Source organism: Sarcophilus harrisii, chromosome 3, assembly GCF_902635505.1.
Source record: "Sarcophilus harrisii chromosome 3, mSarHar1.11, whole genome shotgun sequence".
Classification (NCBI taxonomy): domain Eukaryota; kingdom Metazoa; phylum Chordata; class Mammalia; order Dasyuromorphia; family Dasyuridae; genus Sarcophilus; species Sarcophilus harrisii.
The window spans coordinates 278,762,494-278,780,455 of NC_045428.1; the positions used below are offsets into that span (position 1 = coordinate 278,762,494).

The 17,962-nt window shown below is 33.4% G+C and overlaps 2 protein-coding genes across 5 annotated transcripts in view; one reads left to right on the forward strand and one right to left on the reverse strand.

Moving 5' to 3' along the window:
- LOC100918193 (putative protein FAM172B) overlaps positions 1-17,962 on the forward strand; it is a 194,813-nt gene that overhangs the window by 126,232 nt on the left and 50,619 nt on the right. The window lies entirely within an intron of this gene.
- SENP7 (SUMO specific peptidase 7) overlaps positions 1-17,962 on the reverse strand; it is a 156,646-nt gene that overhangs the window by 96,325 nt on the left and 42,359 nt on the right. For all 4 annotated transcript variants that reach the window (XM_031959602.1, XM_031959601.1, XM_031959603.1 and 1 more), the window contains 2 exons: positions 15,761-15,958; positions 5,578-5,772 (listed from right to left, as the gene is read on the reverse strand). In XM_031959602.1, the coding sequence (XP_031815462.1) occupies positions 5,578-5,772; positions 15,761-15,958 (393 nt within the window). The remainder of the gene's footprint in view (positions 1-5,577; positions 5,773-15,760; positions 15,959-17,962) is intronic.

Sequence of the window (17,962 nt, forward strand, 5' to 3'; positions counted from 1 at the left end):
CAGACTAATATTTATAATTAAAAACATACCAGTTAGAAATATTCTCTAAAAAGCCATAAATGTTTTCCATATTTTTACTAATAATCTGTTCCAAAAGAATAAAAAGAAAATTAACTCACATAAATGAAAAACTAAAATCAACAGAAAGAAAATAAAACGTGAAAATCCTTCCATTTTTATTTTAAAGGTTTGGGCTCCCTCTATTGAAAATCTGTAAAATTAGATTAATGAAATTTAAAACAGTAGTTTGAGCTCTTTTCACTAAATAATTAACATTAACAATTAACATAGCCTACAACTAAAAATAATGCAAAGAGCTGCTTTAAAAATAATTCTTTAAATCTTCATTACTTTTACTATATGCAAATACTTTCAAAAAATAATTTTCTTATCCATATCTACATATCTTATATGCAGTTAGATTTACTTTCTTAGGGAAAAGCTATTTTAAAATTACAAATTCTTTTTTTAAATGAACCTTACAAATACTAGAAGTAATGGTCAGTTTAACTTCACAGAAATGATACTAATATGCATTTACAACTATCTAAAGAAGAGTATTTGCATTTGCCATGTGTTTTCTATAAGGAGTATTTCTCAAGTGATAGGGTCCATTGAAGATAGGAAAAAAAGCAATATTCCATTGAGCCTTACATTATAGTTTGGCCTAGCTTTTGAAACTGTCTTTGAAATTTGATCAATCTTTTTGTACAGCAAAATAACGGTTTGGTCATGTATACTTATTGTGTATCTAATTTATTTAACATCTACTGGTCATCCTGCCATCTAGAGGAGGGGGTGGCGGGAAAGAAGGGAAAAATTGGAACAAGAGGTTTGGCAATTGTCAATGCTGTAAAATTACCCATACATATAAATAAAATGCTATTAAATAAATAAATAAAAATTTAAAAATAAATAAATAAATAAAATTATTTTCAATTTAAAAAAAAAAAAAAGAAAGAAAGAAAGAAATTTGATCAAGACCCTGATCACCGAGTACAAAAGCCTGCACAAGAAGGATCCCAAGTATTTGTCCCCAAGGCCTCAGACTGGGAGACCAACAAAAACTGAAAGTCATATATATATATGGAGAGAAAAGGCAGGAATTGAAAGTTTTTTAAAAGTTTTTAAACTATGAACTTAGCAAATACATCAGTTGAAATGAGCACTTTCATATAGGCAGCAAAGAAAAGGTTATACCTTATTCTGCAGATGTAAGTCACGTATAGCTTGTTTTTCTTTTTAAATATATACATATTAAATAAGTGGTATTTTTTTAAATAATGTTACCTTCTAAATTGTCTTGAGTCAGTGATTCATTCCAGCCTTCCTTCTAAGAAACAAACACTAATGTAAAAAAGAAAACCTTCAGATATAGTTATCATAGCATACTTTCTGTATAATCTTAGGCTTGAATGGTTCAATTTCATAAGAAGATAATAAAAATAAAGAACTTGTTTGCAATAGTATCAAAATTAAATAGAATTGATCCCAGTGAACAGCATATTGACTTAGAAAATCACAAATTAACATCTTTTTTACTGGTTTTGTTAAAAAAAAAAAATTGTCTGATTACTTGTTAATCTGGTTTAGCCAATCTGATTTAGTCACAAAGCATATAGACCAAATTTTGACCCCTATGTTTTCCAGTATATCCTGCATTTCTATTTTAGTTCTATTCATCTGCATAAAACCCCAAAAGTGTGAAGTATGATAGGCTGACTTTGAAAACTTCCTGTTCTTTGACCATTTATCTACTGAAGAAAGGCTCTTACTCTTAAAAAATGTCTTGAAAAAAATGTCTTGAAAATGATATCTTTATCAGAGAAATTTGTTATAAAGATTTTTCCCTGTCGTCTGTTTCCCTTCTAATTTTTATTACATTAGATTTCTTTGTGCAAAACTTTTTTAAATTTACATTATCAAAATTACCCATTTTACCTTGTGTGATACTATCACTTATTTAGTCATAAATTCTTCCTTTATCCATATATACAAAAGAAAGGTAATTTCTTTTTTATTCCTCTATTTTATTTATGATGTAACTTTTTATATATGTTAGCCAGTTTCAAAGGAAAAAAATCTAAGTTTTCAACAAACATAAGAAAAAAATGATCTACATCATTAACAATTATAGTGATGCAAATTGAGGCTTTTCACATCTATTAAGACTGACAAAAATAACAAAAGAAGAAAATGACAAATGTTGCAGGGGTTGTGGGGAAACAGATTCACTAATTCACTGTTGATAGAGCAATTGTTCCAGCTATTCTGGAAAGCAATTGGGAACTATATACCCCAAATCACTAAATGAATGCATACTATTTGAACTAGCTATACACTACTAAGCTTGTAAGCTTAGAAAAATAAAAGAAAGACTAAAAGATTTGATATGTACAAAAATATTTATAGCAGTTTTTTCATGGTAGACCAAAAACTGAAAACTAAGGGGAAATCTCCCTGTGAGGAATGGTTAAACAAATTTGTGCTATATGGATGTTATGGAATATTTTTGTGCTTCCAGAACAGCTACATTTCTCCAGCCTGCATTTGGGATTTCTACCTCTCTTCTTTTAAGTTTCTTTTATGTGTGATCTTCTCTTTATAAATTTCTCGAGGGCAGATACTATGCTTCTGCTTATTTTTGAAATAGCACAGTTGTATGTGTGTTGGGGGGGAGAGGGAAGGAAGAAGGACACAGAGTTTACTAATATTAACTGACTGACTGATTGATATAGAACTGTTATATAAAAAGCCATTCCTCAGTAGATAAGTAATCAAAAAACAGTTCTCAAAAGAACTGCAAACATATGAAAGATTACTCCAAATTGCTAATCAGAGAAATACAAATGAAAATGACTTTGAGGTTTCCTCTCATAGATATCTAATAAGTAAAAAATGATTTTTAAAAATGAAAATAGGCAATATTGGAGGGTTTATGAAAATACAGGAATGCACTATTGGTGGTACTGGAAATTAATTCAAACCCTCTGGAAAGCAATTTAAAATACTAAAATAGTCATATCCTCTAACCAAGAAATGTCACTGCTAGGATCTTATACCATGGAATTCAAAAATAGAAAGAAACAACATTTTTTATGTTATCAGAAACAACTGACTTAAGAATGACTACACACATTCATGTACATTATTTTAGTTTAGGCCTGACTAAGGTCAGCTGATAGCTTAAGTCTGACACTGGGACAAAATAAGACACTTGTAGGATATGTAACAGTTAACAGAAAATTACTGGAAGAAATAGTGAATACAAAAAATTCAGAGAAGCATAGAAAGACATATTCCAAAGAGTGAAACCAAGCAGAACCAAGAAAATAATAATAATGGATATGGACAATGTAGGAAAAGAAAAAAAAAACAAAAAACCCAAGACTGAGCAATTATAGATGCCTTCCTCAAAAGTTTTTATAAGTAATGTTCCCTAAAAAGAGATGAGAAAATGTACCTTCCTCTCTCTTCTTTAGAGATGGATGACTGAAGAGTGTGAAACACTGAATAAATTGTCAACCTCAGTTGATGGATGTCTTGGTTAATTTTGTTGAACTGCTTTCTTTTTAAAAATTCTCTTTAAAAAGGTTTAATTGTTGTTAGAAGAAATGAGTCACCAGGTAGTAGAGTGGGGAGAAATAAATTCAAAAATGAACATGATATAAAAATGAAATATATCAATTTTAAAATTTAAGTTATATAGGAAAAAATAATTAAGACCTTTTTAAAAATGAAATGGATTTATTTGAGTGGAGAGTTATTTTAGACAAGGTTAGTGAGTTTTCCATCACTGGAACTTTTCCAGTAAAAGCTAGATCACCTCTTGTAAATATTGTAGATGAGATGATTTGGATAAGGGTTTTCACTGAATTAACTCTAAGTTTTTTTTTCAACTCTGAAATCCATTTACTATCTCTAAAAATGACTCATAATAGTAGTATATTTTCTCAACAGATAAAAGAGAAATGCACTGATGTAATCTGAATTGAAGTAATAAATTTAAAATTATATTTCCTGTTAACAACTCCCATTTATATAGTATTTAATCATTTATAAAGTACCTTCACATACATTTTATCAACTGATCTTAATTGCCTTATGAGATAGGGTAATTCATATTCTACATATAAGACATTTGAGTGTCAGAGATGTTGAAAGATTTTTTCAAAGTTGCATGACAAATACATGATAATGAGAACTAGAGTATTGGTTTTGCTACTCCTAAAGCAGAATTCTTTCTATTACAACTTTGTATTTTTAAAAACCTAAATGAGGCAATAAAAAGTCACTTTTTCTAACTCTTTTCAATATCTATGAAGAATTTTCTCCTTTTTTTCATAGTAAATTAAAATATAAAAATATTCCTACTTAAAGGGAAGATAGGAGGAAGACAATTAAAAGTCTGAATACCCTGACCAAGTAATTTAATGTAACTATTTTACAGGAAAACTTCTTTGATCAGAACTTGACCAATCAATTATAAAGAAAGAAAATATTTCCGATATTCTCCAATATGAATTTTCAGTTTGGTAGCCAGGGTGATTAACACTGAAACCCAAAACAAATAGTTTTGTCCAATATAAAGTTCAACGTACTTGTCTATAAAAATTCAGCTTAAAAAAAAAAAAAAAGCAAACTGAAAATTTCCTTCAAACTGCAAACAGATAGAAAGCAAAGGATGCCAAAAGTGAATTAGATATTGGAAGAAAAAGGTCAGATACCAAAAATAAATCTGAAAAACAAGAGGGAAGGGAGTAATTAGGTATACATTATCATAATTAGATGTAAAGAGGCACTAACAGAAATGCAAATTAGAATTTTCCTTTGAATCAAGCAACAAATTCAAGGCAGCAAAATCAATTTTTAACCCAGATGAAAATTGCAATTTCCGTAGTCTTAAAGCACACAGGTATAAAGAAAAGGCTTTGAAAATTCTTAAGAAAGGGCAGATAGGGGCAGCTAGATGGTGCAGTGGATAGACTGCAAGCCCTGAAGTCAGGAGGACATGAGTTCAAATGTGGCCTCAGATAATTAACACTTCCTAGCTGTGTGATCCTGGGCCAAGTCACTTAACCCCAATTTCTTCAGCAAAAAAAAAAGAAGAAAAAAAAGGCGGATAAATGGATTAAAAGTTCTAACATTTGCTAACAACCTTTTCCCTTTGCTCTTCCTTTTCTCACCCCTTATTCACATTTGGCTACTGTATCCCAAAATTCCTGTCTGGGTCTGAATTCAAATTTCCCCTTTTCCTATTTAATGATCCAGAGGGAACTCTGGATTTATATTTCAATCATTGCTTCTATTTTATCAAGTATTTTCTATTGTCCAATGGCAAATCATGTATACTATATTGGTCAAATGCCTTTTGAAATTTTAAATATTAAGGGAATTGTTTCATCTGAAAGCCAAACAAACATGAAAAAAATTCTGATCCCACAAGGCTGATTTCTCCACCATTGCCATTTTCATTTCACAACTGCCATTCAGAGAAATTAAATATCTGTGGGAGAAAAAGGAGTTTTATGAGTAAATACAATTATTGTGTTGAGTAAAATTAACTACTAAACATACCTTTCAGGTAAAAAAGGGCTCTTGTGAGGTTCTAGCTTTTGACAAGATTTTAGGTTGTCAACAGATGATGAAGGAAGTTGATTTGATTGCATGTTGTCAGTTTCACACAAATTAGTCTCAGTTAGAGGGAGGGTCTTTATGTATTTTCTTCCTAACTCCGTTCCCAGGACATTCATCAATATAACTTTGGGTTGCCTGTCATACACAAAATAACACACACACTGTACTGTACTGAAGTCTAGATGAACTTTTAATTGCATTCATGTACTTTAAGAAATTAGATTCAGACACATTTTAATCTCAGTTCAAATAAGTTAAAATTACTGGAAATGACACTTCTTAGAAATCTCAGTTGACAGAAAAAAATTGTCCATATGTACATTAACTTTTAAGAAAGCTTTTGTCTATTGATGAGCAGTAAACATGTTCCCCTACAGATACAACTAGACTTTTTAGATGGTGGCACAAGTTTATAATTGGTTTGTTATTCAAATGTTCTTTATGGCTCTATGTGTATTTTGTAGAAAGTATCTTAGAATGGAAACAACCCAAATTTCACTCAGTCACTTCTCTTTCTCAGAAAAAAAAAAAAGTCTGCTCTTTCTTAAGAAGTAATGCTTTATGTTAAAAAATCAATACAAAATAAAATTGACTAGTAATAATATTGCTAGCATTTATATCACTCTACTACTGACAAATATAGACTACTCAATCCTAATACAAAAGCACAGTTAAGAATGAATTAAGTGATGACTATAGGTTATGGAAATGAAGTAATAACCTGATGATTGGTTTAAATGACACAAGTTTCTTTCCTCTCCCCCATCTTCCTCCCAGGTAATGTACTCAACTATCAAAGTGATCTTCCTAAAGTGCTGTGTTCCCCCATTCCCCTCTCAAATAACTCCAAAAGCTCCCCATTACCTTCAGGATAAAAATAAAATTCTCTTCTGTTTGTCATTCAAAGCCTTTCATAAGCTATCCCACCCACCTCACCCACTACTCTTACCTTTCCAAGCTTCTTATACCTCACATTCTGCCCCCAGGAATTCTGCCACTCAGTGACACATCTTCATCGTATTCCCTGTGGCTGCCCACCATGGCTGGGGTGCTCTCCTCCCTCCTCATTTCTGTCTCCTGACTTCTGTTTTGAAATCCCAGCTAAAATCTTACCTACTATAGGGAGCCTTTCTCAATCCCTATTAATTCAAGTGCTTTCTCTCTGTTATTTCCTACATAATCTATACCTATCTTGTATGTGTATAATTATTTTTATGTGGCCTCCTCCATTAAATTGTGAGCTCCTTGAGGGCAAGATCTATCTTCTGCCTTTTTTTTTTTTTTTGTATACCCAGCACTTCTCATAGTCCCTGACACATAGTAGGCACTTAATAAATGATTACTGACTAACTGGCAAAAGAATGTTAAGTGCTTTGCCCAAGTTTACACAGGTAGCAAGTAAAAGAGATAAAGTTTACACTTAGCTGCACAAGCAGTGTTATAGGTCTCATGTTGTATACCTCTGTTCTAAGCAATGAATCTATCAATACTGATAGCAGAATTTGACTTTCCCCAAATCCTATGCAATACCTGAATTTTCTGATATCAGACAACTTACCCCAACATTACTACAAAGTTGTAGAGAGAGGAACAAGGAAGTAGAGTAAGCTAGGGTCAGAATGAGTACTTGAAAAGGTTTCTTTAGTTGAACCACAAGGGCTGGACTCCTAGATCATACAAACATTAAGGCTAGTCCAGATTGAAAATTTTAAAAATAGTCTTACTACAGAAATCTTATAGCCCATGAGAAGATACCTTGAGTCCCTGTGAGCCCCCAAGAACTACTTCAACTACCAATAGAGAGACATATTATTTTTGGAATACTCATGTTTCCCTGGGCTGAAACTGAATCCATAAAGTTCACAGGGATTGCTAAATACATCATGGATGGGATGTCCAATATCATGGCAATTTAATCTATAGGGTCAAAAATAGATTACTCAAAGATCAGGATGTAAAAATTGGCAAGACTAGGCACAAATGGCTAAAGGATACTCTCATGATTCCTTGCTCACATTGGGCAGGCTAAATCATAGATGAATTCTGGGCCAAGACAGAACTCCAAAAACCTCTTCTAGATTTTATGATATACTGGAGCCAGTACTCTAAAAGTTAAATTAGCTCTCCCCATTGTGATACAGCCTTCCCAATAGGAAGAACAGGAAGATTCTGGATAGTGAGTCACAATTTAAGTTGCAACTAAAGGAAGAACAATTGAAAAAAACATTGTCAGGTAAATGTAATGTATCCGGGTTAATTTTTCTTCAGTGAAAATGCCAATCATTCTAAAAATGAATCCTTTCCCAATCTCAGTTGCCCTACTTTTGGTCACTGCAAATATTTTGGGAGAGCATCAGAAAAACTATCAAACCAGGAACATCACTGGTCCTGAGAAAATAAGGGCAAGCAAAGATCCCAACTTTGGGGATAAGAATTCATTATTTGATAAAAACTGCTGGGAAAGCTAGAAATTAGTATGGCAGAAACTAAGCATGGACCCACACTTAACACTGTACACAAAGATAAGATCAAAATGGGTCCATGATTTAGGCATAAAGAACGAGATTATAAATAAATTAGAGGAACATAGGATAGTTTACCTCTCAGACTTTTGGAGGAGGAAGGAATTTGTGACCAAAGAAGAACTAGCGATCACTATTGATCACAAAATAGAAAATTTTGATTATATCAAATTAAAAAGCTTTTGTACAAACAAAACTAATGCAAACAAGATTAGAAGGGAAGCAATAAAATGGGAAAACATTTTTACAGTTAAAGGTTCTGATAAGGGCCTCATTTCCAAAATATATAGAGAATTGACTCTAATTTTTAAGAAATCAAGTTATTCTCCAATTGATAAATGGTCGAATATGAACAGACAATTTTCAGATGATGAAATTGAAACTATTTCTACTCATATGAAAGGGTGCTCCAAATCACTACTGTTCAATGTAAAGGGCTGAAACTCTGAATCGGTGCACTGGAATCAGACAACCAAGCACTTAAGGCTAATTACCTATTGGACAATACTCTATTAGCATATGCTTGGAAAAATGGCCTTTCTCACTATTCTGTGCTGGCTCAATCTTTTGGTATATACAGATAATTGTAGGAGGGATTAGGGGGTGGAATAAGACAAGCCAGAGTCACTTTAACGGCGGACAAGAAGAAGGGAGGTTGTGGAGAGCTTGTGTCCATCCCCTTCACTTCTTCCCCTAAAGACCAAGAATAAAGACCAAGGACTTTTGCTTACCCTGGTTCCAGCTGATTCTAAGGCATCCAGCATGCTAACTCGGTCTTCACAGATCAGAGAAATGCAAATTAAGACAACTCTGAGATACCACTACACACCTGTCAGATTAGCTAAGATGACAGGAAAAGATAATGATGAATGTTGAGGGGAAAACTGGGATACTAATACATTGTTGCTGGAGTTGTGAACAAATCCAACCATTCTGGAGAACAATCTGGAATTATGCCCAAAAAGTTATCAAACTGTACATACCCTTTGATCCAGCAGTGTAAGTAGTGGGCTTATATCCTAAAGAGATGTTAAAAAAGGGAAAGGGACCTGTATGTGCCAAAATGTTTGTGGCAGCCCTTTTTGTAGTGGCTAGAAACTGGAAAATGAATAAATGCCCATCAATTGGAGAATGGTTAGGTAAATTGTGGTATGAATGTTATGGAATATTATTGTTCTGTAAGAAATGACCAGCAGAATGAATACAGAGAGGCTTGGAAAGATTTACATGAACTGGTGCTAAGTGAAATGAGCAGAACCAGGAGATCATTATACACTTCAACAACAATACTGTATGAGGATCAATTCTGATGGAAGTGGATTTCTTTGACAAAGAGAAGAATTCAGTTCCAATTGATCAATGATGGACAGAATCAGTTACACACAGAGAAGGAACAATGGGAAATGAATGTGGACTACTTGCATTTTTGTTTTTCTTCCCAGGTTATTTTTATCTTCTGAATCCAATTCTTCTTGTGCAATAAGAGAACTGTATGGATCTGCACACATATATTGTACCCAGGATTATACTTTAACATGTTTAACATGTATAAGACTGCCTGCCATCTAGGGGAGGGGATGGAGAGAGAGAAGGGAAAAGTTGGAACAGAAGGGAGTGGAAGGGACAATGTTGTTAAAAAAAAAAAAAAAAATTTACCCATGCATATGTTGTCAATAAAAAAGCTATAATTATTAAAAAAAAAAAAAAAAATGGCGGGTGGGGGGGTGGGGTGGAGAAATGCATGCAAGAGTCCAGTGTGCAAATGGAAACCAGAAGTTAGGCTAGATTAGGAATTAGAAAGGAGTTGGAAAATAGGATCCAGAGTAGAAACTTCAAGTCAAGAAAGTCTGAACAGAGATTAAGAGGAACACTACTAGATGTGTAAGGGATTTTAATCCTGCCAACCCTCAGCCTTGGATCATTTCCACTATCTGCTACCTTCATTCCTACACAAATGCTACTGAATGAAGCTGAAGAAAATCATGAAATCATGCTGCCTGTGTCTTCTATAAATTTATGTTTCATAACTTCAAATAAGCCCTCATTGCTGCTGGGCGCAAACTAACTCCCTATCCCACTCAGCACAATGGTTCTCCCAACCCTGCCCAAGCTTCCCTTAGTTTTCACTCCTTACAACCTCTCAGTTGGAGTTTTGCCTCATATTTTTACTGAAAAAAAAAAAAAAAATTGAGGCCATTAACTGCATTACTCTCTTTTCTCCCCTTCTCATCACATGTCATCCAGATGCCTTCTGTCACTATCTCCTCATGAAGAAGTGGCAGGCAGAAAGAAGCCTTTTTGCCAAAGCAAACTCCTGTGCATGCACAAGTGATCCCATTTCTGCCAACAGAAGCTTAAGTCTTAAGCTTCGTCTACTTAATCTTATTATTTTGAAATATGTTATACAAGCTAACAGAATAACATGAGGTAAACCGAAAACTGATAGATGTTTAAGGAGTGTGTATTTTGTGCTTGGTTTAGCTGAATAAAGTTTTTGGTTTCTCAATAATTAAATTTAAAATCTGTGTTATACTCAAATTGTTCCCCAATATATCAAGTTTTCAAAACTATTATACCAGCACTAACTATAATAATGATTTATATTTATAAGATCCTTTAAAGTTTGCAAAATATTCTATATACCTTATTTCATTTGAGTCTCATAATGACCTTATAATAAAGATGTTATGCCACAGTTCTTTTTTATTGTCTTTACTCAGTTTCTCCAATTGTCCTAACTCAGTTTCCCTGCTTCTCAAAGCTCAGTTCTACAAAACCTCCCCTTCCTCTTTATCAGAATATTTGATAAGGATAAAAGATCTTATGTTTTAGAATACAGAATGCCTCTCCCCATCCCAAGTTATTGGACTGTTAGATACCGTCTTATCAAGGTGCACATCTTCCCATGTCCCTGATGCCTCCCCCTGATTATATCATCTCATCTCTAGAGGCTCACCCCACCCTGTCAGAGTCCCATTCCCGCTCTCAGCACCCTGACTCCACCTCTGCTTCAGTCTACCTCCTGTATCTGAGCCACATGTATATAGGTCATTGAGAACTCTCATTGTTTGCTGGATTCTTGGAGACGATAGTCTCATTCAGCCCTGGGACCAAACCCATGGAGCCATTTGGTCCCAGTAAATCTCTCCCATTAAATAAATTAAATACTCTCTACTTTCTATCTTGCCTCAATTTCTCTGGCATTACACAGGTACATCCACATTTTACAAATAAGGAAACTGAGGCTTACTGAGGCTTATGTATGGCATTTAAGCAACTTGCCCAGAATCAACACACAACTAACAAATGTCAGAGGTGAGATTCAAACCTAAATCTTTTTAAGGTCAGCATTCTTCCTACTATACCATTAAAAAAAATAGGATTAATAGGATCTGGTAATTGGGCAGATGTTGGAATTAGAATGGAAACATCAAAAACTTCTACAAGGTTGTGAACAAGTGTGACTAGGGGAAAAGTAATGCCATTAATGACAGAAAAAGTTTGAAAGACAAACAGTCTTTATGGACAGAAGGATAACATTACTTTTGACTTGTTGAGCTTGAGGTTCAAGAACATCTAAGTGGGGGCTATGCAGTAAGTAGTTAGTAAAAGACATTAAAACATTAAGTCTGATCATCTTGATGTAAACTGTGTCCCCTTTAATCTTGGAAGGGGAAGGTCTGAAAGGAATCTTTGGGGGAAGGATGATCTGGGAGCCTCAAACCCTTTTAGCCTCTGGGAAGGGCTCACCCTCCTAGGGGGAACTCCCAGATAAGTAGTGGCTTTCACATTTAATTTCTACAGCAAAATATATTTTCACAGTAATTTGATCAGTTAAAAAGTATAAAGAATACAAAATCCCCCTGTTTCTATTATTGATTACAGAATAGCATTTAACTCTGTAGAATAAAACCCAGTTTTAAAGGCTCTCCTCTAGGATGATATCTTCTATGCATGTATTAAAATCACACAAGAATAGTGACAACTGCAACCACAGGTATAACTTCGTTCTGTTGATCAAAATGTAATAGACCACTTCTTGATTTCTTTGTCTTTGATTGCTCTGAAAACTCTATGTAATTAAATCAATACTACCTTTGCCTATGTAAAGAGCATGTCAAGAGATTATTCTATTATTCCATTTACTATTTTCGTGACTTCTCAGACCAACTACAATTCCCTTCCCTGTCCCTATGTATATTGTCTCTGCCATCAGATGTGAACTCCTTCAGTTCCAGACTCTTTTACTCTCATATCTATATTCCCAATGCTTAATACATAATGAGTGCTTAATAAATGCTTGTAATTAATTTATCCAATGATCAGGCAAATATATGGTGCAGTAGATAGAGCACCAGCCCTGAAGTCAGGAGGACCTGAGTTCAAATCAGATCTCAGACACTTAACACTTCCTAGCTGTGTGACTCCAGGCATTTCACTTAACCCCAATTGCCTCAGGAAAAAAAAAAATTATCCAATGATCCTTTTATTTTCATTATTAAACAAAATATATAATAAAGATGTATTCAGCAAAGGTACTTATGATTAGAATGGATGATAACTTCCATACAGCACAAATAAAAGAAATATTCTCTCTCTCTCTCTCTCTCTCCTCTCTATTTGATTCCTCCCGATTTCAGAGCCAGTGTTCTATCCAGTATGCCATCTATCTAACTGCCCTTCTCAATTCTCTTCTAAGCATTTCCCAACCACCCAATTGTTGCTGCTCTCCTTCCTCAATATGTTTTTTATATATATTTATCAATGTACATAGTATATATCTCTGCACCCTCCAATAAATTCTAACTTTCTTGAATGAAGAGACTATGTTTTAAAAATAGATGTTTACTAAATTAAATTGAAATTCCAGAGTTCCAAATTTCAATTTTGCAGTCTACAGACCCCTTGACTCACATTCACTACCCAAAAACAGATTAAATATAATAGGGAATTTTTTTATAATATAATATAATATAACAGGAAATTATTTTAATATAATGAATAAAAATATAATACAAAAATTTGACTTTTTCTAACTTAATATGCAGTTGTTGTGGCAGCATTATTTTACAGTCTCTTCAATAATATGGACTACTATTCAAGAGATCAACTTAACATCTTGTGACGACCGCGCTAGCACCCAGGATACCCCAGAATCAGTCGGAGTCAGGATAAGCAAAAGTCCTTAGTCTTTATTCTTGGTCTTTAGACGCAGGATTGAACAGGATGGAAGCAGAATCTCTGTGACCACCTTCTCCCTCGTCTACCGCAAAGAGTGACTCTGACTAGTCTTACTCCACCCCCTAGTCCCTCCTACAATACACCAATCATTGAGCCAGCACAGGATAGTGGAAAGGACCATTTTCCAAGCATATGCCTATAGAGTATTGTCCAGTTGGTAGTTAACCTCAAGTGCTCAGCAGTCCTGACCTCAGTGCATCGACTCAAGAGTTTCAGCCCTCTACAATACCTCACGTGAAAAATTAAATTAAAAAAATTTTTAAATATGTTTGCTCACTCTGGTCTACGACACACGATAAAGTGAGCAGTGTATTAAGTTAGTCCATGAATACATTTGAAATGATGTCTAGGTCCCAGAAAACAACTGGAAGAAGGATAGGTTAGACTGAAAATGAGAAAACTGAATAGTGTTTTCAATGATCCTTGTTCCTTGAAAGAAAAACCCATCATCTTCTTAATACCATTATCTCAATGACATAACATTGTTATGAATCATGAAATACTTTACAAAACCTGTGGAATCAAAATGGCAAGTGATATCAATGGCAATGAAGAGATGCATGATGGTCATAGGCTCATATATTACTATTGAAAATCCCCCCTTTTAGCCCCATTCTCTTCTCCAACTCCTAACTTCTCTGGCTTCCTTCATATTTCCAATAAAATCTCACTTTCAATAGGAAACTTTTTTCAATCTCTCTCAATTCTGTTGATTATTTCTCAACCTTCCCTCTATTAATTATTTCCTATTTATACTACCTAATTTTGTCTTTATCCTCCTAGTAACTAGCCCTAAACCTAGTATTCTATGAATTGTGCATGCATATGTATCAGAGATGAAAAAAGGACACGCAAATATATGTATATATGTGTGTGTGTGTGTATATATATATATATGTAACTATATATAGTTGTATTTGCAAAGATAATGAATCCTTCCATCATATTTACAAGTCATGTAAGAACTTAGCAAGTAGTGGTTCTTAAAAAGCACTTTTCTTTTTTAAAGAGGATAGAAAATTACTCCAATTAAAAAACAATCATAAGATCATATACTGTCAATGGCAATGTACCTGTCTAAGTGTTATATCTGCTCTTTAAAAGAGGAAGGCAAATGAAAATAGAAGGGTCAGAGAAAATGGAAGAACTGTTTCTTTAATCAGTCTCAATCAAATATGTCAGAATAATCAAGTTGTCCTATCAAGTAGAAAAGTTATAAGAACCCAGGAGATTGAAAAACTATGAGAAAAGTTTTTAATGCCATACTACCTATGGCAAATCAATCCCCAAAAAAGCTTGATTCCAATTTCAGAATCAAATTAAGTTACAAAGAAATGTTCTACTTAAATTTAAGAGAAAATGTAGGATTAGCTTAGCTAATGATTGATAACAGTGGAGGCATAGTGAAAGACTTGCCTATAAAGGTCTGTTGATTTTTTTTAAATATGGCTCAAAACAAGTATCTTTTAAAATATATTATTTAGTAATACCATTTTGTCCTGCTACTTAAATGGAATATTCAGTTTTTATACAAATTGATATCTAAATGAAAATTTCATGTCCTAATCTGAATCAGGTTAAAGAACATGCTTTCTCCTGAATTGCATATCTAAAGCACCAGCACTTACCTGGTAGAAGGAGTATATTGTAATTGTAAGAAAAGTGCAGGAGTAAATAATTAGCCTCATGAATGCTGGATTTGCAAACCTAAATATATAAAGTAAGGACCATAATTTCACAGACTGAAAATTCCCAATCTAAATTTCAGCCCTGGATTGCCCATAAAATTTCTAACAAAAGGATAATTCTAACATCTTGTATTTTATAAAATTAAACTAATTTTTTTAAATCTCCTAACAAAACAGATTATAAACCCAAGAAAATATGAAAAAGTCATAGGTGATAAGGAGAAGTAGCATGCAAATTGTGAAAATATGAAGATGAGGTTATGTATTGTTAAACAATTAATAGGTGATTAACAACTGGTTTGCATGTTAAACAGCTTGTTTTCTATATCCTAAATAACCTAGAAGCATCTAACAGATGTACCTTGCTTTACACAACAAAAAAAGTATTATAGTTTTAAAGAGTCATGAATCAATAGAATTTTAAAATGCTGAATCTTTTAAAATTCAGTTAGGAAATGTATAATCTAAAGAATTCTATGGTAAATCTTTTATAAAATTAAGGATCATCCTCTAACTTTTTTATTTCATAAACTCTGATTTTCATTTTTCAGATTTGCTTAAAGAAGGTACATCTGTATAAGCAAAATGTAAGAAGCAGTTTCATTTAGGAGTAAGGAGCTATGTTATTTCAAGTATGGATAAGCTGAACAAAACCATTACTGGAAAACATACCTTTCAGACAAATAAAGGCTTTGGTGAAGAGGATTTAACTTTTTATGTATCGCTAGACTGTCAACAGATGTTGAAGGCAGTGAGTCTGATTGCAACTTCTTGGTATCACATAAATTAGCATCAGTTCTAGGAAGATTCTTAATGTATTTTCGTCCTGAATCCGTCAATAGGACATTCGTCAACATAACTTTGAGTTGCCTGTTGTACATATAAATACATAATAAATATAGCACTTATAATGGTGTAGTAAGTCAAATTCAACACAAAACGCGAGGAAGTAGGAACTCAAGAGAGAAACATTGGTTTATTTATTAGTTAACTACTGCATCCAATTATTAGCTATGTTAAGTGAAAAGCTCCCACAGTTAACTCCTGGACTACTCTAAAATTAAAATCTAGTGCACTTAAATTGGAGTTATTTTCAGATTTTTTGTCTACAAAATCTTATACACTTATTATAGTTATTCCAAGTGCAGATTCATACTATATTTCAGTTCCCATTCAAATAATTCCAGCTAGAAAGGTAATATTTTTATACAAAGTATAACACTAAAAATACAATTCAGAGTATATCATTAGTAGGCATGATTTTCATTCTCCCTTGTTTCCTAAAATAAAATTGTTTTAGTTTTACTATTTATTGTTTCAGAAAATTGTTAAAGAAATGAGCACAACAGCACATCATATGAGGCTTAGTGCTCTCTCTCTTTTTGTGTCCGTATATGGATGTGTCTCTTATCTCTCTCTCCATATATATGCAAACATTAATTTAAAAATATGCTTCACATTCTTAATACAGAGCACTGTAATGAACATGGGGAAGAATAGAGAGAAATGGTGCCTGGTCTCAAAAAACTCCCAATAAAGAACACAAAATTAATGCAGATAGTAGCTAAGATAATTAATATTACAAGATGATTGTTTTGGATGATTCCCAAATAAAGGGCTGTTTGAGATCTGACGGGAAAGTCTTTTACAAAAATAGGAGATCACAAAACATTTCCAAATGAAAGCCACATTTGTTTTGAGTTTTCAAGCATGGTAAGGACTTCTAAGAATTCTAGAAAAGAATTGAAAAGAAACTTAAGGGAGGATATTCCATAAAATAGCATAAGCAAAGGTATAAGAACATACAAGCTTGGAATATATTAAGAGCGAAAGATGTTCAGTTTGGCTAGAGAGGAGAGACACAAAGAGTATTAATAAATGTATGGTGATACCAATATGCAAAGAGCTTTGGATGCCTGCAAAAGAAGTTAATCTTTACTCAGAAAGTAAATAGAAGCCAAGGAACAGAGGAGTGACAGAACTAGATCCTTGCTTAAGAAAATTTGTTTTTGCAATAATGTAAATGATTGGTGGGGAGAGATTGGAAAACCTGAAAGCAGACTACTGCATTAATACAAATGTTTCTTTATGAAGTCTAGTGCTAAGGAACAGAATGGAGAGATAAATCAAGAGATTTGGGAAAAGGAAAGGGAAAAGACAAAGATAATCCAAAGATTAAGAACAAATGGTAGTTGACAGAAACAATGTATGAAATCAAAGCAGATTGAAGAAGAAAGATAAGGAGCTTATGGTGAAGCATATTGAGTTGGGCCATCCAGGTGACAATAAGTAGCTAAACTAAACTTGAAAACAGGTCTTTCAGTATCCTTTCCAAATTTTGCTACTAACTTGTAGGTGAAAGTGACATTTAAGTCACAAATAGTATAATTATCACAAAAAAAAAAAAAAAAAGGTAATTGAGAAGGTTCCTCAGCTACTACCAACTCATATACCAACTTTCTTACTATTTTAATACTTCAGTGAATTCATCCATGTGGATTTTCCTCCATGAGTACATATAGCAACCCATCCTAATCGTCTAATTCAATGCAATTTCTTGCATCGATTTTTCAAAGCAACTCTATATAAAATGCTAAAGGTCTTCCTCTAGCACTAATTATATTTCCAGGTTATCAGTGAAGCAAAAGGATCATACATATTACATTTCATTTTTGTCACTGGCCCTTTCCAATCAGGATATCACCTTTCCTTGGTGATATCCTTTACATCACTTCTTCTATGAGGTCTATACTAAAATACTTAAATAGATCAATGAAATCAATGATTTGAATATTTCCTCCAATGTTGTAAATTGTAATCTATCCATGCCTGCCCATCCTATTTGACTCTATACATGTCCTTACCCAAGTTCAC